This window comes from Drosophila mojavensis, unplaced genomic scaffold, assembly GCF_018153725.1.
Source record: "Drosophila mojavensis isolate 15081-1352.22 unplaced genomic scaffold, ASM1815372v1 contig_81, whole genome shotgun sequence".
NCBI classification, from domain to species: Eukaryota; Metazoa; Arthropoda; class Insecta; order Diptera; family Drosophilidae; genus Drosophila; species Drosophila mojavensis.
Window position 1 is genome coordinate 325,757 of NW_025318907.1, and position 27,627 is coordinate 353,383.

General features: G+C 33.9%; 1 protein-coding gene and 1 long non-coding RNA gene across 6 annotated transcripts in view; one reads left to right on the forward strand and one right to left on the reverse strand.

Annotated features, from left to right (window-relative positions):
- Positions 1–27,627, forward strand: part of LOC6580324 (KN motif and ankyrin repeat domain-containing protein 1) — a 40,770-nt gene that overhangs the window by 5,047 nt on the left and 8,096 nt on the right. Inside the window, exons 1-4 of one of the 5 annotated variants that reach the window (XM_015164181.3) lie at positions 11,661–12,128; positions 15,270–15,313; positions 21,530–21,801; positions 21,883–22,402. In XM_015164181.3, coding sequence (XP_015019667.1) covers positions 11,989–12,128; positions 15,270–15,313; positions 21,530–21,801; positions 21,883–22,402 — 976 coding nt within the window. In that variant the 5' untranslated portion in view covers positions 11,661–11,988. Of the gene's footprint in view, positions 1–11,660; positions 12,129–15,269; positions 15,314–20,419; positions 20,517–21,529; positions 21,802–21,882; positions 22,403–26,870; positions 27,495–27,627 lie in introns of those variants that run through there. The other 4 variants (XM_002006136.4, XM_032729551.2, XM_015164180.3 and 1 more) reach the window with 4 other exon arrangements.
- LOC116804049 lies at positions 5,758–6,436 on the reverse strand. Its single transcript, XR_004364057.2, has 2 exons — positions 5,962–6,436; positions 5,758–5,887 (listed from the first exon to the last, which is right to left on the reverse strand). It is a non-coding gene; the product is annotated as an uncharacterized LOC116804049 (long non-coding RNA).

Here is a 27,627-nt window from a genome sequence, read left to right on the forward strand (position 1 = left end):
TAATTATGAAAAACATTTTGAAGTGCATATAAATAAGAGACACTAAATGAGTTGCAGATATAATATATATGGTTGCCTGGATGATATTAAATTAAATAAATCTGCTGGCTTGAATTCCACCGTCCATTTTTTTTTTTTAATTTATTTAATTTTTTTTTAAATTTCAATTCCAATTTGACAAGCTTAAAGCAAGCAAAAAAAAAAAAAAAAAAATTGGTTTTCACAACTACCTGAAAATAATATTATTTCTTTGACTACATATTTAAAATATGGGCATTTCATATATCTCCGAGTTTTTCTAAAAATAATTGTTTGAGCATAAAATTGCAAATATCTTGCATATATGTATATGTGAAATTGAATTTGTTAGTTATTTCAAAAACAAATAAAAAAAAATACATTAAAATTAAATTAAATTCAATTTGAATTAAAAAAAAAAATATATGAAAATTTGTAGTTGTTGCAATATCTTGTTTTTTAGTTTTTTTTTTTTTACTAATCTAATAATTTTCATTTTTTCTTTAAAATCTAAATATTAAATGTGATTAAAATAACTAGAGCTGGAATTACAAAAAATTATTTTATATAATTTGCAAAATTTTGTGGAGTTTTTTACTGGAATAAAAATTATTAAAATTAAATAATTATAAAAAATATATTTGTTAACATAAAACAAAATAAAAAACGAATTAACACATTTCTAATTACAAATAAACTTCCCATTTTATGGCACAAAATTTAAATAGCTTTAAATATGCTAATAGTAAGATAGTCAATAGCCAAACCAACCAAGTGGCCTAATATGTATTTAAGACGTAGTTGAAATAAGCCAAAGATGAGCAAGACTATTGTTTTTGTCGATATATTTGATGTATTCAAAATACAAACAAAGAATATCTGAAACATGTTCACTAAAACCTGGGTGCTTAGTTATTTATGCAGCATCATGTGTTGGGGGAGCTTATCTAAATGCACACGTTTTTCTAATCAATTAACTGAAATCTGAGACGAGCCAAAAACGCATTGTGTGTTTTTTTCTTTTTTTTGGTTTTTCTAATATCTCCGCCGCAAGTTACACAAAACGAGGCAACAACAACAACAAAACTCTAAAGTTGCGCGAGTCGTGTCAAAAATTGCTTTGTATTTTATTATAGTATTTCTTTTCGTTGTTGTTGTACTTTTTCTTATTTTCGATTTTTGTTGATGCATTGTTTGAGCGATTTGTTTGAATTTTGCCGACCGGCGACGATTGGAAACTTGGAACTTGGGCAGATGTGTCTCGCCATTGCCTGGGTCCGAAGGGGTCCAAAGGGGTCCGATTGACTGTGTCTTGAGTTGGGTTGGCTTTGGCTGGCTTGGCATTTTATCCAGTCACGCTGCAAGTTATTTGCGTCGTGCCCAAGAAGTGCTCTGTTCTCTGTTATTATGCCAGCCGGTTCCATCATCAGTGCCATCGTGAGGAATAACGCTTGCCTCTGCAGTTTCTGGCCCTGGTAACTCGAGCTTTCATTTTGATTTATGCAGTTGGCAACAGAAATTGTTGCGCTTGCCCTAACCAAAAGGGTATATTGGGCTACAGATGTTGTTTGTAAAATTTTTAATGTGAAAATTTGTGTGTGAAGTGGGAAATAGAGCTGATATGTGTTTAATTATTGCATAACTTATTTAAATATTAAAATTTATTATTAAAATAATAATATTTCAATTTTTTAATGAAATAATTTATGATCTCTTTATGTCTTGCATATGATTTTGGACATACTACTAAATAAATTTAAAATTATTATAAAAGTGCATTCATACGTCTAGAATCTTATATACTCTTTCTTTTATGATTATTTTAGACACAATATAATTATACAGAAATGAATTTAAATATTTATAAAATTGTATTTTTACGACGATTATTTTCCAATTTGGTCTTTAATTTTATATATTATATTTATTTATTTATATATATTTTTTTTAATTATTGTCCAATCTTAGATGTAATAATTTATTATTTAAATATTTATAAAACTGTATTTATACGTCGACTACATTTCAATTACGTCTTTATTTAAATAAACATTTTTTTTTTTTTTTTTGCATTTCTGGCTGATTTAGTTTTGTATGTTTATATGATATGAAATCCACTTGATGCTGCACTTGTTGAATTTTGATATGTTGTGGGAAAGTTGTTAAATGGGTTCCCAATTATTCTTGAGTTGCACATATTTGTGGCAGCAGCTGGCCAAAATGTATGCATAAATATTGATGCTCATTTCGTATACAGCAGCTGCCTGAGATTGTCTTATTTTTATTTTTTTTTATATAATAATATCTCAGTAGCTGCCCTGCCATGTTTTGAGCCAGCAATTTGCAAGTAATTCAAGTCGAGTTTTATTTTGTTGTTTGTTTGAATGAATGAATGAATGAAATCGAGGTGGCCTTGGAGACAACTTCCGTTGTTTGGCAGCGAGTGAGTGCCAATTGTGAGAGTCACTTGTCGACGCGTTGTCTATTGTGTAGATACATATGTCGGAATAGCACTCTACACTCATCAGCTTAATGTCCATTTATAATTGGTCGACTGAAGGCTGCGCTCCATTGTCGTGAAATTCGCTCAGTGTAATGAGCACTCGTAACCGTAATGGCATAATTATAATGCCCCCAGGCCCAATTCCAAGTGTTGAAAAAAACAACAACAAAAAATACTTCAGTTTTGCCTGCGGTCCATTTCGTGTTGCGGTCAAGTGTCTCGATGATTATGTACAAAGTGTTTGCATGCGCTTTGAGGCTCTAGTTCTAGGAGTGGAAGTATCTATTACAGCACTTTAGACATATTGAAAAGGTACAAATGCCTTATGGGAAACTCATTCTCTTTGACGATCAGATATTTTGATATCATATCATGGCATGCATCCCTTTGTCCTACGCCTCTGTGTGGAACAGGTTTTCGGACTTACTGCGAACTGTCAACGAGGTTCTACGTATTCACAACTCATTATTTACACTCGACATAGTTGCTATTTTTGGGCTATCGAATTTCAGTTATTTCTGCTCGGTTCTGTTCTCACTGCCTCGTTTGCATATGACACAAATACGATTTCCAGATTCCACCACAGAGCTGAACAAAATTATGTTTTCTGTTTTTGTTTTCTGAGCGTGTCTTATGACCAAAGACGACTGGCGTTTAAAATATTTACAAGTTGTCACCATTTCGGGGCAATTCGTTTGGCCTCCAAATATTTGCATATACAACACGTATTTATTTATTGACGGCCTCTAGAAACGTTCCACCTGCTCAATAAGCCGATCTCAAGCTAAGCTGGCCAACTGCGCAGCAGCAGAAAAAATAACAAATCAAAAAATCGATTTCAACTCGGAAATTGTTATGAGTAAATTTAGTTTTTTATTTCTTATTTTTTGCTTTTGTTTATGCCCTCACGACTGGCCGGTAATAATGAAAAAAAGGAAGCAAAAACACATTTTCTGGAGTCGACGTCATCGATTGCCGCGGCACCTCTCAATTGAAATTTGCAACTCACTTTCACCAACATGCATTTGAAATTTGAAATTCAATTACGGAGCCCAGTACGCCCAGGTCTTAAAAGTCGCTTCAACTTATCGCCGGCGGGCAATCAATGCAAAGAGCGTAAATGTTTATTAATTGGCGGCAAGCGGGCAAAAGCCAAATGCAACTTTTGCAAAACGGGTATACACGACTAGGAGCTATCCAGTAATTGAGCAGTAATGAGTATAGATGAAACTTATATAAAGAAACTATTACTGCATTGCAGTTGAGGCAATTTTTTTATTCATTCATTTTTTTTTTCAAAAATTTTTTAATTCAAAAATTAAAATTTTTTATTTTTCGACTTATTTTTTAAAAAACTTTTTGACCTATAAAAAAGTTTTGATAATTTTAAAATATTTTAATTTTATTTGATTTCAATCGTTTTATTAATTTTTATTATCAAAATTTTAAATAAATTAATTATCTAAAATTATTTCAATAATTTATTATATTTTTTATTATTAAAATAATTTTAAATAATTAATCAATTTTAAATTTTGATAAATGTAATAAAATAATAATTTTAATAATTAAATAATAATTTAAATATTTTAAAAATTATATTAATAATATAAGATTTTATAAAAAAAAAAAATGAATTAATAAACATTTTGATGAACAATTTTAAAATCATATTAATGTTTTATCATATTTAAAGAAACTTTAATAATATAAGAAATGATTAGATTAGCAATTGTTGGTTTTATTAATAATAAATTAATGAAAAAGCTTTTCTTGTTCTCCAAATGCCTTCAAATACCCTGTATATTTGACATTTAGCAGTTTAGTCATCTGAATTGTCAGCATGTTCGAAATCGATTAATTAGCAAATAGCGTAATGCGAATATATAAACTTTTTTTATTATATACAACGTGCATCATCTATTAACAATTTAATGGGAACTAGTTATAAAATTCACAGGCGAGCAGAGCAACAGAGAGTAAGGAGTTGCTGAAGGTAAGTGTATGCAATGCATGTGCCGTGCCTAATGAAGCGGCGTCATCGCATCACAAGCTGCGACATATGCAAATAGCGTATACGCCCCGCAGCTCAAAGCGTTAGCCAAATGCCGTAGCTGAGTGTAACAGCATTTAGTTCAGCTTTGTGGCTGTCTGTAATCAGCGCTCAGTGCTAAATTGTTTGTGCCATGATGCAATAAGCGGATTTGTCTCTGCTTTACAGTCCAGAGGCGTGCGATTGAACTGGCAGCGGATCGGTCAATGCGATAATTGACAAATAGTCCGAGCTGAGCTGAGCTGGCAAATGTGCTCCGACTGTGGGTGGGCAGGTCGAGCGATGATCATGACTGAGATGATTGAGCTGGAGAGCTGTTCACCTTTTGCTAGCCTAGTCCACGTTCGATTGTAATCAACTCGAATACTATATTTATGCCGCCTGCCCCACGGCTGTCGCAGCTGGCTTCACTGTACAGCATATCATAATTTACGGCTTTGCAGGGTAGCCGGGCAACCGGGCAACCGGGCAGGCGTCAGGCCTCAGCGCACGCGTTTATTCTGTTTTCGATTATGCGCCTCATGGCATTTGGCAGTCATAAGCTGGCGATTGGGTCGCCGGCCTTGATGGCAGCCGCCTTTGGCGTTTGTATCTTGCGCCTGCATCTTGTATCTTGTATCTTGTATCGCGCTGGCCGCCGTTTGCTGACCACATGGGGCGGCAGCAGGAAATTTGTTAGCCTGCCATAAACAGCGCCGAAACGTATAAATTATAAATTATGATTGCAACGGGCCGCGACTAGACGCTTATCGATATGCAAAAAAATAAACGCGGGCATAAATGAAAATGAGAGAGAGAGAGAGAGAGAGAGAGAGAGATGAATAATGAAAAAACGAAGCAAATCCCAGCTCGTTGGTCTAGCGGGCGAAAGTGTTGAGTGATGTTCTAGCAAAACGTTTTCAACAGCCGCCCAGCGGCCAAAAGCAATTTCTTTTAATTAATTTCCAACAACGATGTGAGCCGCTCTGTCGTCTAGACGCAGCCAGCCAGACAACAACTCGAAATACTTCACACGCCGACGCTCGAACCGTGTGACAGGTGCTGATTGAAATGACCCCAAAAGAGCGAGACATCGCTCTAAGTGGAAATCAAGATGGAGCTGCCTTTCACACTTGTGCGGAAAACAAGCGTAAATACTGTGCACACAAACAAATTAAATGCCTGCAACAAAAAAACTATGAAAAAGACGAGAAATTTACATTTGATTTATTTCAATAACCAAAACATTCACTTTACAATTTAATTCCCTTCAATGCAATTCATTTGGCTTGAGCTTAGGAGAACAAATCTTTAACTGCGTCGACAGCATCGTTCTAAAAAATATATATATTAAATATCTTTATATAGTATATATATTCTATATGGTTTATGCTGAATGCCAACTTACAAAGGTATCCTTAATACTGTCCCATAGATCACCGTTGGCCACATCCGCATTGACAGCCAACAGGATAACCGTTAAAATTAGTAAACCGTTGTAATTCATATTGAAATCGCGCTTTTACTTCTTTCTTTTCTTTTTTTTTTTTTTGTACAATTTTCGATGATGCAGATGCTGCTGGAATTATACGACTGTCGTCTTATCTGGTTGGCGTATAAATAAGTAGCTTTACAGACGCAACGCAGCTGATAACGCTCAATTTGCCAAAAAAAAAAAAAAATTAGAATTTGTGTTTTAGATTTATAGAATATGAAATACTCTGAATGCGAGATAAAATAAGAATCTGAATAAGAGTTTGAAAACTTGTTTAAAGATTTAAAATAAAATAAATATTGAAAATAATTCAAATCATTTTTTTTTAACTACTCAAGCTTGAGATAAAAGTAGCTAATACTTATAAAATAATGTAAATACTAAATTAAATGCATATTTACAAAAAATATATTTAACTCTTATTTTCATTATTATATTATTATTATTTGAAGCAATCAGTTAATGAAAATTAACTGGCTTACTTAAAAATAAATAATAATCAATATTTTCAACAACTTAAATTTTCTATTTAACAAAAAAAAAAAAAAAAAAAAAAAAAAAAAAAAAATAAATAAATAAAATAAAATAAAAATAATAATAATAATAATAATAATAATAATATTAATAATAATAAATAATGAAAATAAAAGTTAAATATAGTTTTAAAAAAATATACATTTAATTTAATATTTACATTATTTTCAACAACTAAAGCTTTGGCATTTTCATGATGCACATATAGTCTCCTATGCTATTGCAGTGTATCATTCTAATAGTTGTTTATTCCAAACTTGACTCCAGCATTCTTGTCTTCCATTTCCATTAGCAAACAAAGCAGAGTACAGCAATTGCTCATAAATGTGCTTTACATATATGTATGTGTATATGTATATATACTTAATCAGCTTAATATGTTGCTTCTTTTATAAGAAATGTTGTTCATATTGGGTATGCCCGACGACCAAATACTTAATAACTAAAAGTTGTACATATACATATTTATATAAATTTCCATTACTTCAAACATCAAGTCAGATTCGTCTTTTTAGTTCTGCGAAAAGAAATCTTGAGCAAAGATTTTATCCTGGAATGCATTTATTAGAGATTATTTATTTATCTATTTAGAAAATTATAACTTACGAGATCTTTTCCCATATCATCGACTTCATTGCCTGACTTTTCCTGTATTAAAATGTTCTCATGAAATATGTTGACAGACTTCTTATATATATTCTACTTACAACTTCTGCACCAATATCGTTTATCCAATTTGCATAGGCTTGAGCCATGTTTATGGCCAGGAATAAAGCCCATAAGGCTAAAAATCTGAGAGAGTTCATCTTGAAGTGAAATGTTGCTTTTCCTGTTGCTGCTGCAGTTGAACTACTGAAATGATCGCATGAGCTGTGACTTTTATATGAGATGCGATCAGAGATTAGTACCGGTTTAGATTCTGATTGGGATTTCCCCATCAGATAAGGGCATATGAATTCATTTTGCAATCGGATGTGATTGACTGTTTAATACTGGCTCAACGTTTGAAGAGCTGTCTAGCTTATAAGGGGCCTCTTTCAAATTGTGTGAATCCAATAAAACGAGAAAACATATTCCACATTTAAAGACTCTTTGGAATTGACTGATTATGGAATATACTTTTTTGAATCCTTGTCTGATATATAAAATTAAAGAAAATTTCTAGAGTCTACTGTTATTTTGCTTAGAGCTGCAAAAATTCTATTTGATAATTAATTTATTCTGTTGAATTATAAACCATTGAAAGGTATAATTTTTTGTATGATTTGAAATTTGAAAAATTTTAATTTTAGCTTTCTTATTCATTATTATATATATTTTATTTTAATTTTATTATTCATAATTTAGTATTTTTTTTTATTTTTATTATTGAAAAATTATTTTAGCATTATTATTCTTATTATTATTCTGATTAGCAAAGTCTCTAAGTAATAAATTGTATTATAGGGAAAAATATTAATTATTTAGACATATAAAATTTTAATAAAAATATTGCTTGTTAAGAACTTTTTCAATGCGACAGTCATTCAGTTGACATTCGCTGGACAACTTTATTAAAGCCCCAAGCTAACTTACAAGCCACACAGTAGTCCATTGCTCTGCGGGGCTTCTGTGAAAAAAACGTCGAGTCGCACAAGTTGTAAAATCTAAACAGAAAAAAAAATTAAAAATGACAAACGCCATAAAAAAAAAGTGATCCACGCCGGCGGTCAAGCAGGCACATAAAAAAATAACCAACAAGTAAAAAAAAAAAAAAAAAAAAATTAATGACTTCCAAGCAAGGCGGCAACAATTTAAACAATACAAAATTACATTATCCACAACACATCAATAAAACATTTTCTTGTTGACTTCGATATCTGGAGAACTGGAGAGCTTGAGACCTGGAGAATTGAGACCCGCAGAGGCCTCGGGCACCGGCTCAGCCAGCTATCATGGCGAAAAATCGATTGGGTGTGACGCATAAATAATTGCAGTCATTTATTGAAACATTTATTGCGGTGTCCGCAATGAGATTTCCATGTGCAGAAATCTCTAACGCATAATTAAAAGCCACGAAGTCCGCAGGCCAAACTTGTTTATGAAATCATAGATACATATACCAAAAATACGATACGATACGATATATGAATGCGAATTATAACCGGCTCACTTATCTCTTTCGAATCGGGTTTCTGTGCTTTTTTAATATTTATTCTGCCAATAAGTCGCAGCTAATTTGTATCTACGTCTCGGCTCGAGGGTCGCGACAATTAATAAGCAACGAAATTTCATGGAGCATGAAATTTTGCTGTTAGCTCATTAACAGTTCGGCGAACCAACTTCAAATTTCAAGCATTTTAATATATTCATTCCGACGTGCTTCCATCGAACGAACACATTAGCATAAATTTAAAAACAAACACATAAATCAATATGCAACTGACTAAAGCGTTTGCCTTCAAATAATGAAGAAATAAAAACAATTTCATGGACTAGTTGCAGTTCAATAGACGCCAAGCTGATAACCGACGTGACATGGAAATCTATTGGAAATATTAAGCATCGCCTATAAGGCGGCAATTGTGTAAATAGAGAGCCATAATGAGCCATTCATTGATAATTATTATTGCGGCTGTAGGCAAACAATTCAGTTTCATTTACAATTTGAACATGAAATTGACATAGCTGAGGCTTTGTGTCCGACGAGATGAACAGAAAGTTGTCTTAGTATTTTATTTATAGATATTTACATAGAGAGGAAAATACTAGATGTAATTTATAGGAAGTCAATATATTAAAGTTGCTTATGAATACTTCGAATAGCAATATGATGCTGGGCTTAATATGAATAGTAATTAATATGAAACTAAATATTATTATTGCCGTTTTATTAATTCTAGTAGTAATTTGATTTAATAAAAATGAACTGTTTTTAAAATAATCATAAAATCTTTTAAATTTAACCATATGTTTGTTAACGCTACTTTGACATAAAATATAAATATTATAAATATATAATAATATATATAAATATATAACAATATATTCCAAAAGGTTTCATTTATGCCTGAGTCAAAATATATATAATCTACCCATATTATATATAATACAGTACACATTGGCTATAGCAACAGCGACCACAATTTTGTTTTCTTTGTATAATATTTTTATTCATTATTTAAACGATTTTTTATTAAACATACATTTTATTCATTCAAGTAATAATTTTGCAATAAATATAGATGTAAAGATCTTTTTGTTATTTTTTTTTTTTTACTTTGATAAACATTGAGTGAGTTGTTAAATACAATCAGCTACGATGTGAAAATTTGCGCTGCTCCTTTGTTTACTAAACATTTTACTGAGCTATAAATAGCTCCTAAAATGTTTACATTTTAATAACATAAGAGCTCAATATGTCAGTTAGCTAATAACAATGTCGGTTATCTTTTTTTCCAAACTGATTTTAATCAATGAATGAAATTTGAAAATAAACTGTCAAAGTGCTTGTTGTCTATATTAATTGTTTCTATTGTTTTTAGTAGTCAATAAATTTATATTTATTTGATGCTGGAATATATTTTGATATATTAATGTGTGTATATATATATTTAAAAAAAATAAATTTATTTAAAATATATGTTTGAATATTTTGCTATATTTATACGTGTATATTTATTTTTGTTTTACGCATATATTGTATATAATATATATATATTATATTTTGTTTTGTTTTGTGTATATATTTATATCTAAAAAAATTTTTTCTTTTTACATATATTTAAAATATGTTTTTGAAGACTTTACTATATTTATGTGAATAAATAAATAAGAAAAATATTTTCATTTATTTAAAATATAATTTCAAATGCAAAGTTGTTCTTCAGCCTCAAATGTGTAAACATCAAGGGCTCTTGGCACATTGTTATGTTAACGGTGTCTATTGTAGTGCGTGTACTGACAGACTGCATGACATGCAGTTTGACACCTTGTAATGACTGAAAGTGTTTGGGTGTTATCTTATCGCTGCTTGTCATGTGTGTGTGTGTGTGAGTGTGTGTGTGTGTGTTTGTGTGAGTGTGTGTGCTACACATGCTTTTTATTTTTTGGGGGCAACAATAACATTTTGCTGTCGAGCGCTTGCATTGGGAAGTAGTTGGCGTCAATTCTTGTTGTTCTTGTTTTTATTGGATTTACTTTGCCGTTTCTGTTTACAAAGTGGGCGAATGCACTCGATTCTTGCAGCAATATTTACTCATGGCACATATGTATGTATGTATGATATAGACAAAGTTGTCTGATGACTTTGCTAATTAAAATTGAGCGACTCGATAATTATGCTGTTACATTGTCTCTAACAAATAGTAATTTTGAGTTGTTGCTGATATATATAAACGCAATGACTTTGCATGGCCTGCAACATGAAACATCAAAGTGAACTCTGGCTCCGTTGCCAGCCCTACGACAGGCAGGCGACACCTTTTGGCTTCATCAATCATTTTTATGTGCATTGAAGGCGCAAAAGAATCAACCATATCGACGCTTCTGTGGCCAGCCTTTCAAATGGGTGTGCACACCGAGAGAGGGAGAGAGAGAGAGGGAGAGAAAGAAAGAGAGAGTGGGGGATATATAGATACTCTCAGCTAGCTGTAAGCGCTTATCGGGCATGACGCTTGTTTAGGTGTTTCCAACAGGTTACGACGACGCCGACTCTGGCGAACTGTTCAACTGGTTTGCTGAGCTGCTGCTGCTGCTGCTGTTTATATTTATTAATTATCGTATCGATAATTCTACCATTTGTGAGCTGAGCTTCGAGTTGGCTCAAAAGCAAAAATCAAATGAGAGAAGAAGAAAAAACACCAAAACACAACAAAGTTCTGTCGTGCTGCTCTTTGTGGCCGTCAGCAAGCAAAATAAAAGAAATAGAAATAAAAAGCAATATATAAAAGCAAATACACACACACACACACAGATACAAGACAAATACATATGCATACAGAGCATAAAGTTTAGCGGCAACTCGTAAAGTTTTTCTCTGCCGCATTTCAGTTCGATTCGAGCGATTTTCGAGCGCGGAGCGTTGCGTTGCCTCGTTCACGTTGAACTAAAACCGAAATAACACTAAATAAATAATATAAAAAAGCAGAAAAAACATTTTTACAAAATAAATCGTTTTGTGTTTGTGAAGTGTGTAACGGCGCTGAGTCAGCCGAGAGTGCAGCAAGTGAATAATAATAATAGTTCATGCAATGTGCTTTCTAGTGCCCGGATTCGCATTCAAATCTGAAGTGAACGTTGTCGCCATGGCGTGGCGTTTCGCTGCCAATCAAATTTAATTAATTTCGGGCATAGAATTCCCATTTGGCCAAGAATAGCGTGCATGCCAATTAATTAGCCAGCTGACTCGAAGCGAAGCCATTCAGCATGAGTGTGAGTCTTGGTGATATTGGTATCGGAGTGGGTAGTTTACCTGGCGATTTGCTGTCGTACGATGAGTCAAAGTTTGCCCAAAAGCTAACGCACCTGACACCCACGGAACAGGAAGCCGTCAAGCGTTTTTGGAGGTAATACTGATAAGCAGATAAATATATTGTGCGTTGGTCTCCCCACTAGGTCCACATTGAGGCCGGAAAGTCTAATTAATTGGGCGCTGTTTAGAGATTAAAGATCGCTCGTTAGACACATTCAATGTGGCGGCTGCGACGCCTCTCCACGTGGGTGTGAGTTAAAGGTGTGAGTGTGAGTTCAAACTAGACCCACAAAAGTGCCAAGATGTGGCTAACAAAGCGAACCGCTTAAACATACAAATCAAATGTGACATAGTCCCAAGCTAATTGCTCAGAGGTGATAATGAAAAACCTGTTATGCGGCTTAAAGCAAAATGCCAAAAACTTTGATAAATTGATTGCTTAAATAGATTTTTTTTTTTATCAAAATCAAGCAAGACTTTAAAATATGCAATTTTTAAAAGCATTTCAGCGTATGTTGGATTTAAAATAGGTTTTGACAGCTTTATGAAACTACGAAAATTGAATAAATAAATATAAACAAAAATTTGTAGACTGTTTTGAATGAAATTCTTGATATATTTGTTATGTTTTATTGAAATTATTGATATATATTTTATAAAATAACTAATAAAACTTTTTGTTGTAAACAATTTTTGTTTAGATATATAAAATATTATTATTAAAAAATTAGTATTATTATGTAAGCATTAATAAGGAAAGAATATAATTATTTAAGTTACATGAAATACATTATTATTAAAAATAATAATAGTAAAAAATATAATAAATAAATAATATAATAAAATATAATATAAAATTTGTAAAAAAAAGAAACAACAAATTTAAGCAAAAAACTTTGCTCGAAATGAAAAACTATTGAAAGTAAATAAAGTCATATAAATAAAATTGCAAAATGAATAATACATTTTGTAATTTTTTTTTTTTACAAACAACTTTAAGACATTATTTAATTTAAATTTGTTTTATTTTATTAATTTTTTTTTTTTTTTAACCTTTTTTAGAAATAATAACAACATTGAATGCGAATTTGACAATTATGTATTTTTTGCTATATTATTTTCAAAGTTTCTCATAAAATATGTTTTGATTTGTAATTGAACATATGTACTGAAATACCACAGAAGCTGTCAATCAACTATTTTTTGTTGGTCCGCGTGCAAAAAGTTGAGCAAAGCCTGTGAAAACGCGCGTAGAACGCGTGTAAAACGCACAGGAAACGCGTGTAAGCTCTGGTGCACAAATATTTGTTTGGCTATTGACAACTGTTCAAATAGAACTTATCTATACGATTTATAAATAAATCAATGCCTTGGCTTTGTTAGCCAAGGGGCTGAAGGCAGCTGTCGCATAGAATGCAGCAAAAATGCGCTGTGCAGATGCGTAGATACACAGATACTAAGTTGAGGCGCAGATACAGATACGGATACAGATACTGAGACACTGAGCACACTTGCACACTGGGTGCACTGCTGCAGCAGTTGCTCGACACAGGAAAATTATAATAAAATATATCAAGCTGTCAACATTTTGAGTTTTGCCTGCGGCCCCTTTTGTTCTCATTGTTGTCATTGTTGTTGTTGGTGTTGTTGTTGCTGTTGTCGTCGGTATTTTGAAACATCTTTGAAACTATGCGTGCCACAAAATCCACAATAATCTGTTTGCCATGCCATCAAGCACAAGGGTCTGCGACTATTTCATCATTTCAGGCACTCATTAGTGAACTTCGCTCTCCCCTTTAGCTGCAGCCCCACCATTTAGAATATATACATATACATTTCTTTTTTTTTTTTTCCTGGAAAATTGTACATGCGTGCAGCATTTCTCATTTTCATTTGTTTCAACGGAAGCTGCAATTATTTATAATTTGTTGTTTTTACTTTGGCTTGGCCAAGTCCTCTAACCTGATGCAATTAGTCCCAAAAATGGGACTTGTATGTGAGTGAAGGGGGGGTAGACTCAGCCAGCGGGCATATCTTATTAAATTAATTGCCTGTCATGTTGCTCCACGCTTTCGGCAGCAACAACAAGCAGAACAGCAACAACAATGTTTGCTGAATATTAAAATAAAATAAACAAATCATGTTGAAAGCCGTCTTGCGATTTGCTGCCATAATTTTGTTCACATTGCGCTTATTTCGATTCCAAAATTTATGTAAAATGAAAATTTATGCGTCAACTGATTTATGCGGTTTTCCGTATCGCATGCATGACATCGCCATAGAGCCACAGACCCATAGAGGCCGCCTCCCCCGCAGCTGATCATCAGCTACTCCCCCCTCGCCCAGTCTGTCAAGTTGCATCCATGTGCGACGAGCGACGAGCGACGAACGACGAACGACGGCGTCGCTTATTTTTGGAGCGCAGTCCAAATTAATATGTGTGTTTATGATTATGATACACGTATCATTATGCTTACACATAAATTTGTCTTTGCCTCCGAGCTGGGGGAATAACAACATTGTCAAGCAATCGACTAAGACTCTCTGAAGGAGGAAAAATCTCTGTGTATATGTCGAGACGTCATATCGGAGCATAAACACAAATCCAAGTCTGTCTGTAATATATTTTTATTAGCTCTTCTTTTCGAATAGTTGGATTATGCAATATTTATGTAAGAGAAAATTGTTGAATGTATTTTCCTAAGTGAAAATTGTTGTTAAGAAAATTGTTTGGCATATATAGAAAATATAAAATGCAAATGGGAATTTCTAAAATTATTTCTAGGTTGGTTATTGGAGCGAATAAAATAATGCAATCCGTGATGACTTTGCTTTTATATGTTTAAGATTTTCATACTTCGGACTTAACACGTTAAATTGTATTTCAATTTCAATTTAATTCACTAACTACAGATTTTTGTGAATGGTATTTTACAATAATTTAAGAGTTTAGACTGAGAAATAGGCCTTTTCTACATTTATATTTATTTAACTGTTTTATTTTTAATTAATTTAATTATTTTTTTTAATTATGTATTTATAATAATCTTATTTTTAAGACTATATTTTCCAGGGTAGCTTTAAAATTTAATATTATTTAAAATCAAATCACTTCAGTTTACATGAGCTAATTATTTAGCTTTATATAAGTAAATAAACTATCATTGCAATTGCTAAAAGTTTATTTCTATTTTGCATTTCCCATAATAAATTCTTTTCTTTACTCCATTTGCAGGTCACTCGTTTTGCGGAGTCAACGCGCCTTCATTGAGGAAAATGGTACGTAAAGCGGCTGGGGCTGGGCGTGGGTTTTTATTTGGCCATAAAATCGCGGCTTAAGCCCACATGAGTGCCACTCTGGTGGAATTGAATGTGGGTCAACTTGACGCCCGCACAGAGCACAGAGATTGGCGATGACGGCGGCAACACCCACCCACCGTTCATAAAAATGGCAATGTCTTTGCTCTGCGTCAATTTGTCGCAGCAACAGCAACAACAACAGCAGCCGCAGCGGCAAACTGCAACTCTCAGATTGGCATCGGCTGCACATGCAGGAATCAAGGCACTTTCCAGTGTCCATTGGCAGTGTCGTGAAAGAGAGTCAGCTGGCTTTGACGACAGTCAAAGTCGATTACGCCTCCAGGCGATATTTGCAATTCCACAAAATTTGGCCGCACAAAAATTCGCATTTGACTTTTAATTAAGCCCGAGAGCCAGAGCCGGTTTTTGGGCTCTGATTGATATAGATGGAGTTTATTCATTATTCATTCATTCATTTGGCTATGGCCAACTTATGACAGCGGATGTGAGTTGACGTTTTTGGGTGTGTGGGCGTGGCCGGTTTGCAGGCGTTAATTGAGCCAATTAAATACGAAATGTAAATGCCAGCCGAGTACGAGCCAAGTCTGTGCCAAATTGGGCTCATTAGCCACACGCAGTTTACAATATTTTTAGTATTTTCTTTTTCTTTTCGTTTTTATTTACATTTTCATTTCGTTGCGTTTACACATAAAATTTATGACACGTGGAGAATCATAATCAAGAAAATAATAATAGCAGCCAGAGCCAAGAAGCCGTGCATTAATTGGATAATCAAATGCATAGAAAATAACCATAAATTGGCCCACCGAGTCGTTCCGTGGGGAGCACTTTAAAGCAAATCAAAGCGAAGACCTGGGCGAACAACTGCAGCAATTAAGCAAAAATAGCTGATGCACTAAAAAGAGAGAGAGAGTCATTTAAATTGACAGATCATGAGGATATTTATTTATTTTTTAAAAGGTCTTTATAGGCTCCTTTAACTGTTATATGAGCTTATAAAAGTGGGTGATCAACGTCTGATTTGGCTTTTGGTTGACCAATCAGCTTTATAGTTGGGCGCCTATAAAATCTTAACTGTTGCCAACGAAATTTATTTATTATGTGAAGTTTTTTATTTATATTATTTAAGAGTTGATATGAAGTAAACATAGTGCCATTAAATAATGATTTAAAAGAAGCCTATAATTATGTGATGTCTACGACTATGCTGTATAGTCTGTGTAGCCTATTTATTATTATTACTCTTTATATCTTTTATATACATGTAAGCCAGACTTTATATCAGCTTTCATATAAGAACATTAGCATTCAGATTTCTTGTAAAAGATATGATATTCTTATATATTCATGGTATATTCCAAGTCATTAATTTGATTGACTATTGATTAAAGTGCTATAAACTCTGATTTGCGCACAATTTAGATAATCCACATCTACATTGATCAAAGTATTTGTTTACATTAAATTATTATATATTTCTTCCTTCTCGGTTGCTCCTAAAATTCCTAATTCATTAGCTCATTTGTATATTGTATATATGTATGTAATGGAACTTTTAAGGAGGTAATTATCGCTCTTTGAGCTCTCTGAGCTGCCTTTGCTCGTCCTCCTTGTGTTTGCTCTCCCTCTGCTCGCTGTTTCTCTGATTACTTACTGATTGAAGGCACTGTTAAGTAGAACGCTGTTGCGATTTTGTGAATCCTAATATCAGAAGAAGAAAGCCGCAAGTCTCTTAAAATTCCAAGAAAAGCATGATATAAGAATATAATATAATGACAATATAGCATATTTTTAATCTTTAGTAAATTAGAAAATAAATCTTAATAAATGATAAATAATAATTCACTGCCATAGAATGATAAAAAAGGGAACTTTAGGTCCTATACAGTAACGACCTGCCTTTGAGTTAATTAGTATAATTAGCCATAAAAATTCAGATTCCTTTCTTTTGCTCAAATTTTCTTAAAAAAAAAAAACAAAAAAAAAAACAAAAATCATAAAAATAAATAAAATAAATAAATTACCATCGACTGCTTACATAGACCATTTTCACTAGGTATCAATAAAAATAAATTATTGTAGCATTTTCTGAATTTATTTTCCTGCTGCTGTCACTCGAGTCGCGGCATGGAAATTAGATTGTGCAGCGGTTGCACGTGTTTAGCATAATTAAATTTTTGCACTTTACGGCAATTTGTTGTTGTTGTTGTTGCTGTTGTGGTTTGTGTTTTTTTTTTTGCTGTGGTTGGCATTGCACCGTTAGCTTCATTAGCTGCAGCTGCAACAAACGCCTACCCACTACAAATACCGACCCAGACACAGCGTCAGCCCCACTGCTCCAGCATATGTGGCTAAATTGGATGATGTATGTATCAGTCGGACATATGTATTAGTCGGGCAACCAGTTTTAATTTCAGTTTGTTTTTTGCTGCCTCCTTTTCTCTGTGGCTGTCTCTTGGCTGTCGGTCGAAAATTCATTCACAAGCCGGCTTCATTTCGTATGCTGGGCAGACGACGACGTCTTGGTCTGGGTCCGAGACGCCCACACAGAAGATTTAGTCATTACAACTCGATGATGATGATGGCGATGGTGATAATGATGATAATGCCTCGTTTTCGGGGTCTGTCTTGAATACGTTTCGCTGTCACCATTAAGCCAGCCATATCGATGCCCAATTGGAGTCGAAGACGGAGTCGGAGTCAGAGTCTGTCTACGTGCCTGGCCAGAGGCCTGGGCATGCTCGTAATTTACCTTTACTTGCAGCTCAGTTTGTTGCCTGTCCATTGGGCTAATTTCTTAATTTTTATGTGTGCCGAGTGCGCGATTTATGTCATTGTACGAATAAATAGGCGCCTTTTATGGTGCCCCCATAATCGTGTAAATAAAGTTGTTCACGTTGGCCAGCACACAATGTAACGATAACTGATGGAAGGGGCAACCGAAGCTGGCTTTTGGATTATTTACTTTTGAAATGAGTCATTCGTATGAAAAAGGTGATGAATAGAGGATTTGCTAAGTTTTAAGTTAATCTTGGAAATGAATTATTATCATACTGAAAGATTTCTTGATTTGCAAGTTTGCCTAAGATAACAAAATCAAGCAGTGAAATTATTCTATGAGAATCGCAGAGAAGAGTAGTATATAATTTATACTGAAGTTTTTTAGATAATACATTTATATAGGGTATTCGTAAACATAAAGTTTTTGTATCATTTTATTTTATTTTATTTTTTTTCAGCTTTAAATGCTCATAAAACATGAAATTAATAAAAACAATACAAGTTTATAAGACTTAGATTGAAAAATTATAAATTTATTTTCATAAGGGTATATATGAAAATTATTAAATTGTTTCATAACTAGAAGAAATATATATAATCATATATATTGTATTTTCATTTATACATACATTTATTTATTTATATACAGTCGAGTCTCGATAATTCGTACCCCGCTAAATCAAATATAACGATAAATCGAAAAAAATTATATCCTCTTGAAAGAAATTCGTTCTGAATAATTCTTGAAATTTTGAATTTCTTTGTAAATCGAACAAAATCGTATCCCCTTCCCATTTAGAATTATCGGGATTCTACTGTATATACAAAAAAAAAAAAAAAAAACACACATATAAATATGCGTACGTTCAGGTTCTGAAATTGCCTAAAGTCAAATTTATTGATATATATTTCTATACTTATACGTATATTTTTATACATATTTATATTTTTCTATATTTATATAAAAAAATATTTATATATTTCTATATTTACTATTCATCGCCACTATTACCATACAGTTCGGAACGCGAAACCTGATGAAAATTTCAATTTGGTTGACTCTGCGGTTGGCGCTATTAGTTGATTATAAATCAGTCATCAGTCAGTCAAAGCAAAAGTTGTTATACATATATAGATTTGTTTATTCTGTGTTATATGCTAATATCTGCCACATATAAAATGCATAGAATTTGAATACAAATATATATATATAAGCCGATGATCTAAGCGCTTCTATTTGTCAGCTATGCTGGCATGAGCTAAGCAAGACTTTAACTTTCACTGTTTTTGTCGACTTTTAGTGTTTTCTTGTTAGCACCGGCCAAGGTACACATCTCTGGAAAGTGCTAATTATTTGTGGGCTGGTGAGCAGCTGTAAGTGCTGCTTGAGAAATATGGCTAGTATTTAAATAAAAAGCATTGCACTCAGCTCGTTTCACATGCCCATTTACACGTGCCGAGGCACAGCATTTACAACAGTCAATCAAGTGGCGACCATGTTTTGCAATTGAAAACGGCCAACACGCTGACGCGACATAGACAAGCACTTAGCCAGACGAGCCGTTGTTGGCCACCAATTAGGCGACATTAGGCAGACTGCATTCCTCGACGCCCACAAGGCAAACGCAGCACATGCCAAACTCAACTCAAACAGCTGTGATTTCAGTGTGTGTGTGTGTGTGTGTGTGTGTGGGTGTGTGGGTGTCCAATACAGCGATGATAATGAAGCCGGTAAGCAGCGTCATTAACACCACGCCTTCATTTAGGCCTACGCCCCCACCACTGCGATCGACCGTGGCCGTGACTGTGGCTAATTAGCAGTAAAACAAGCGTTGCCACTCAGCTCATCAATATGCAGTTTGTTGGCCTGGTTAGCACTGGAGCAACCTGTCCAAACACTTTCACAAGCGTCGCCCACAGAACGCCCACACAGGCAAAGAGCTGCACGCTTTTTATGAATGAATGAATGCCCACTGAGTGCCGTTGAAAGCGAAACCGAAATCGAATTTCAGCTTTGCAGCCGTCACACATAGATGGCGCCACACGACACCGTGAAGAGCGCTTGATATGCGAGCGCTGTTTAGCTGCCTGATAAGCGCTCTAAATGCTGCGTATCTTATCGCCAATTACAACTAACTGAGTGATGAGCACACCAAGAATTTTGATTCTTTTCCGATCCAGTTGGGTCGAGAACGTGCACACCAAATGGTCGGCCAATCGAAACTGGGCATTTGCTACGCGTATTTCTCAATCTATCGATTTTCTTGGGGCTCGCGACTGGACGAAGGTCAATAGATAATGCTTTGGAATTTCTTATGGTTTGCGGTACTCTGGCTGTTCTATGAGGCAAGAAAGCCTCGGCAGCGCCTATGCGACGCAAGTGAGTGTGGCAGGGAGAGTGAAGTTATAAATTAAAATATATGTATATTAGATATATGTATATTCTTGAGGTGTGGCTGGAATTGCTTATATAGAAATAATAGATAATTTTTTTTTTTTTTTTTATAGTGAGACACAAATTTTCATTTACAGCAAAGATTTAAAAATCCACCGTTATCTCAGTTTTTAAGTTTTTATTTATTTGAATTTTTATTCATTTATATATTTTTTTTACTATTTTTTTTTCTTAATTTAATTTATTGAACATTTATTTTAATGTTAAATATTTATAATTATTATTATTTTTTTTTTTATAAAAAATCTTGTAAATGACGTAAGTAAAATTACGTTCTTTAGTTTCTCTATTCTCAGTTTAATAATAGTAATTATGGAATGAAAATGAAATAATTTCTCATTTGGTTTTAATAAATATCATGTTTAATTGAAAAACAAAAATTACTGAAAATTGCTAGGAGCGCAGCTAATGGGCCCGCATAAAAGGCAAGTCAAGGCTTTCAAATTGCTGTTGACTCGCGTGCATAGTTCGTTATCTAAATTAAGCAAAATTAGTTATTATATGACGCAATTAAGCATAAATATAGCCAACGAATCAGACAAGAGCCAAACAGACGAATCTGTTCTGGGAACTGCGTTTGGGCGCTGCTGCGTTTGTGTTTGCGTCTGCGGCTCCGATTACCAAAAAGCTGAAACGTGTTTTAGAGCAGCGGCAGGTGTGGCTCAGGGACTACCAAATGCCTGCCAAACACAAAAACTAAGCCAGACGCAGACAGAATACACAAAAAAAAAAAAAAAAAGAAGAAAAGAAACCAAAAGAGTCAAAGAGGCTGTGCGTGCGTGTGTGTGTTGCCAATACCAAGAATCAGATGCAGACGAACTCAGACGGACGTGACCTTGATAGTGACATTTAGATACACGTTGTCTGCATTTCAGATACAATTTTTTTGTTTGCGCTGCTCATCCGGTCTCACTGCTTCTCTCTCTTTCTCTCTGCAGCACGTCAATTGCCGGGCAGTGATAGTGGCACCCCGAACTCTACGCTGACCAGGTCGGTGCGCAGCTGCAACTGCTGTCCGTATGGCTACCACATCGACCTGGACTTTGTGCGCTACTGCGAGGCCCTGGCCAATGCCAAGCCCAGCGAGGAGGAGCTGCAGCGACGCGATCGTCGACGCTCGCGCAAGTCGATGGAGTTTATGTTGGGCTTCGAGAGTCTCTTTGGCAGCGACTGGCAGCCGGAAGGCCGTGTGCAGCCCAAGCTAATAGAGGTGAGTCGAATTTGGTGGGCTTTGATCTGCCCGAGGCGCATTTCGCACTTGATTAACTTGTCACCTGTTTACATTTCACAGGCCGCACATGAAAGCGAACCGGATTCGCCACGCCCCGCTGCCGGACAGTCGGCCGGCTATCGGCCGCGCTCGGCGTCGGTGCCACGCTTCAGCTACGGTAGCAGCAGTTTGGCACCGCGCCCCGAGTCGCCCTACGGCACCGCCTCCTCCACCTGCTCCTCGCTGCGCGGCGGCATCGAGAGCGATGCGGGCATCTATCCGTCACCGAGGAGCCAGAGCAATCACAGCTACGGACATGCCCGTCCGGCCGTTAGTCCGCCGGAACGACGCGCCTTCCTCCACGAGGCACTCGACGAAGTCTGCAGCGATTTCGAGCGAACGCTGGAGCGGGCCTCGACCAAGCGGCGCAAGGCGGGCGCCTATAGCTATGCCAACGGCGGCTCCCACTCCACTCCCATGGATCGCAACAACAACAGTCTCAGCCTGAGCCTAAGCCTCAACAATGGCTACGGCTCCAAGGAGGCCAAGGAACGCCGCATGGGCCACAGCACGTGGGATCGTTACTTTGATGTCGCCGCAGGTGAGTGAATATCTCTGAATATCTGCTCGCGTCTAGCGTCTCGAAATAGACGAGGAAATACTCATGGCTGCTCGCTCTGCTCTATTCGGTTCCAATGCTGCATGATTCATAGTCGGCAGACGACTTCACTTGTATCTCTAAGATACTTTTGCTTTTTATTTCGCGATTGCGTTTGCCGTTGCTTTTCTTAGCAATTAGCAACGCCGCCGCGCGTGTGACACTTGAACGCATGAAAGTGTGAAAAATTTTGAACAACTGTTGCAAGCTGTCGAAATCCTGCACAATGGAGCGAATAGAATGAGTAATTGTATTAAAAATATGGCCTACAGTGGTCGTGCAATGAATTTAATTGAAATTTTCTTATATGAAACAATTGCAATTACAGCAGAAATTGCGCTCAAGCGCAAGAAATAATTGCCTTCAATTTTAGTTGGCTATGTTTTTAATTAACTAGCGGGTTTTTTGGGTCTGATTGTCTGACTACAACCACTATAAACATATTTAAGTATGAATACGAAGATCTCTCTTGTGGGATTAGTACCTCTATATATTTAGGTATATATTCGAAGATCAATAGTATTTCTTATATTATTAATTATTTTCGTAAAAACATCTTAGCATATGCTGCTAAATTATATTTATTTCACTTGCAATATATTTTTAATAAAAGTCTTTTCATGCAATAAAGAGATCTCACACAAAAGTTAATATGATGATGCCTTTTCTGGCATTATAATTTGTTGAAATTATGGTTATTCAAAAAAAAAAAAAAAAAAAAAAAAAAAAAAAAAATTAAATAAAAATAAAATAAAAATAAAAAATAAAATAAAACAAATAAATAAATAAAAAAAAATAAATAAATGAAAAATATAAATAATAATAAAAAATAAATAAATAAAAAAAATCAAAAAATTGGTCTACTTCTTTTTATAATTTTTATATAAACAGTATTTATTACATTTAAAAATATCGAAACATGTTTATATTCATATATTATTATTATTATGTTCCTTTTTAATTCAAAGTATTTTCAATACTAAAAAAATAGATATTTGCATAGACAGATTACAAATATTAAATATTAATTGCTAAAAGATATTAAATAATTTTTTTTTTTTAATTTATAAATATAAAAATAAATTATATAACTTGAATATATAATATACATTTTAATTTTCTACGTTTATATTTTCTACATAGGATTTATTTTCATATGATAATTATTAAAATTTATTTTGTTTTTTTTTTTTTTTTTTTTTTTAAATTCAAACAGAAAATGCCTCTTTATTAATTTTTATTAAAAACTGCAAAACATCTGCAGGTCAAACATATATAAAATCCTTTAGAATATATTCCGTCAATCTAATTTATGCTCTCCACTAATTTGAGTGAAGTTTTCACCATCCCATCGTACAGTCATGTTTTTTATAGCGCTGCATAACGCATGAAGCTGTCAACTCGACACGCAAACAGCTCAGATCAAAGCAATATTTAAATGTGCTTCCAAAAAGCGAGCTGCCACGACATAATTCAATTTTATTTTGCGTCGGGCCCCGCCCAGAAAAGTGTCTGGTCTGCCTCCAATCGGGAGACATTAAGCTGCATATAAAGCGTCGAGCTAGCTGCATAGGCAAAGATACATAGATACAGATACTTTATGGCCAGTGCAGATACAATCGCTTTGCATCTTTGGCATTTCAAACTCAATTGGAGTTTACAACCAACTTCAAGGCGATTCGAGGCGTTCGTATCTTAAATCAATTTTGAAATGCGCATTTGGCGCTCAATTTGCATGCAAATGCTGCTAATGTTGTTGTTGTTGTAGTTATTCAGTTGTTTCTTTTATTTGTTTTGTTTTGTGTTTTAAGCTGCTAGCTCGTTTTTCTTGTATTTGTTTATGCCATAAATTTGCCATAAAGTGTGCAAAACGCAATGCAAGAAATTCAGCCGAACATAAACAAATCAAATTGTCGCTTTTTGCTCGCGGACCTTTCAGCTGGCCCAGGAGCATAGAGCTGACATTGATTAATGATAACTGTTGTATAAATATAAATATATATATATTTGTATATGTGATATATGAGCACCTTAATAGCGTTTGCATAGGCTCGTAATAAATGGCTTATAAATTGCGTTTAATCAAATACGCGTTGCCAAAATATTGCTTGCCAAAAAAAAAAAAAAGAAAAGAAATCTTGACAATTGACGCCGAGCTGAGAGACGAGCCCAGCAAACTATCTAATAATAACCAAATGCCAAAATGTTAAAATGAGATATCATGTACATACATGCTAACCTTGAGGCCTAAAGCAAGTCTAGACAAGTACATCGAGAACAATTGAAAATTTGCAAAGTTTGATTCAAGATACTCTCACGAAAGAAAAATTATAGATTATAAATGTTCTGTGTATAATTAGTCAAAGCTCTTTATGAAACTTAGATAAAAAATAAATATAATAAATGTATATGAATATTATATATTTATTTTACATACATATAATAAATATAATAAATATATATGCATGTTACATATTTATTTTACATACATATATTTTGTATAATAATAAGTATGTAGACAAATTTGAGACAGTTTTATATTTTTTAAAATTACAAAAGACTCTGAAAAAAATGTATTTTGTTACAAATAAATGTATTTAATTAAATAGTAAAATTTATTTCAGATTATATAATTATAAATTTATATAATATTGATTTTTAAGAAGCATATATATTTTTTATTATTTATAAAGAGTTGCTGTTGCTTAGACCTTAGCTACATTTTGGCTGATTAATTTGAAAGATAAATGACTTCATTAAAATCTTCATTCCACTGCCGATTTCTTAAAAAGTATTTACTCTTTGGTATATCAAATTTAGATATATTTTTCTTATGATTATTAATTATTAGCAACATTACTAAATTTATTTTTAGCTAGTTAGAAATTGCTTAATCATTGATCATTCGGCAGGAGCTGCAAAATATAGCGCTCTGAGTGATGGACTGCTCTTGAAAATATTTTTAAGCCCTGCCCAGTGTGCAATACTTTTTAACAAAAAATTCATAAGTAGAAACAAACATTAGCTTATATAGGCTTATCTATATTTCAACAATATTCGAGCTATCTTGTTTTATATGCTGCTCTATATTTAGTTACACATTTTAGCAAATTTTAAAATTATAACAAATTGCTTATAAATTGATCGATTGCCCACAGCTGATCGATTGACTGCCCCACAAATTTGTGGGGCGTTTTTTCATTGAAACCATAAAGCATGATATGTCAAGTCTATGCAAGGCAAATATTGAATACGAACACGAATCGATAGGCAAATAGTCAAATAAAACGTGTTAATATTTGTCTGTAAAACGATGAGGCAACCCAAAGAGAAGATCCACCTTGAAACGCAGTGGCCCCGCTCTTATGTGTAAATCTAAATATATGTATATATATGTTTCTCTCAATATATGAACAAGTATATGTATTGCCAAATACTCTCTTCGCGTCATCATAATAATCAGCATTATCATTTAATAATATGCATTTAGCTTATCTGCAAACTGTTGTCTAGTTTGTTTTCTTATTTTTATTTGATTTTTCTATTTTTCTATTTGTTGCTGTTGTACAATTTGTGTTTGCTGAGCGTGCGTCGACCTTATCGCTGGGGCTCTCCACTCGCGAGCCTCTCTCAGTATAATATACTATTCTCGCTGTTTTTCCTTTTTGTTAGTAATACATAACAATTTATTTCTTTTTCTTTTTTGTGCTTTGCTGCGCTGCGCTGCTCTGCCACAAGAGCTGTTAAATAATAACAAAATAAAATACTGTTGCTAAATAAATTTTGTTGCTTTTACGCTGCTGCCAGCAGCTCGAAAATCTCAGCGCAGTTTGTCGACGACTTTCGAACGAAAAACATAAAAAAAATGTGTCTAGCAGCGAAATAAAAAGCAATTAAACCAGCGAAATGATCTAAACGAATAATTTAATCAAACCGAATGTAGCCAGATATGTAATTAAATTAGAATATGCAAAATAAGTGCAATAAAAAATAATTAAAATCAAATCAATTAACAACTAATCAGCGAGAAACGTGAGGACGGACAAAAAAAAAAAAAAAATTAATTAAAAAAAAAAAGTACGAGCATCGACAAACGCCGAAAAACCAACGAACCAAAATATTATTTATAGAACAACCTGATAAAAAACATTAATTTCTGATTAACTCTACGTGTAATCGAAGCAATTAAACTACAGTAAATAACTGAATTCTAATTTTATACCGGAAAACGATGAATAATCTAATAGAGATCAAAGGAGAGCACAAAAAAATACACGAATTTGCGTAGGAGTTGCGTGAAAATATATGATAAAAATAAATCAATCGAGGAAAATACAAAAAGAAAAAAAATCAAAGAGAAAAATCTAAAAAAAAGAGAAAAAAGACAACATAATAAATAATAATAAATTAAAAAAAAAAAAAAAAAAATACATGCATAAATTCGACAAACAGTTTTTTCAACTTGCAATGCCAATGCTAACGATTTTGAAGCGAATCAAATATGAATTCATGCAGAGTGAGTTGCGAATGGTGGTGCACAGAATTCTGTGCAGCACTGTGAAAGATAACGCATGACGTCCGTACGATTCGCATCGATTTGTGATGTGAATGTGCCAGCCGTTTGCTTGATAGCTGAGAAATCAAATCAAATTAATACCGCAATGCTTCAATTAACAGCGAACGAAAAAGCAAACCAGGTCGTCAATAAAATTGTTAATAAATTACATTTTTATTATTATTATTATTATTTGTTTTTTGTATTTTATTTTTCGCGCATTAACACAAAGTTCAATGGCAGCCGCCTTGACTGCCAGCTGAATGTGCTCTTAATTGCGTAGCTGCTTTTGTTCGAAATAATTGTGCTATTAACAAACTAAAAATCAAAGTCAACCAACAACAACAACAACAACTCTAACAACAACAACAATGTTTGCCACAGCTAGCGATACATTGCGGAACAAGGAGACAACTCGAAAGATCAAAACAAAGTCGACGACGTCAAGGCAAAGTCCATTGAAAACCTGGTGGAATGATTGTAGGTTGATTAGCCACAGGGGGAAATCCAAATGTGATACTATAAATATATATATTTATATTAAATTGGACATTAGCTGGGCAGAGCTGGGCGGCATTTTGATTTTCATTTCGCTAATTTTCTGGCCCATAAA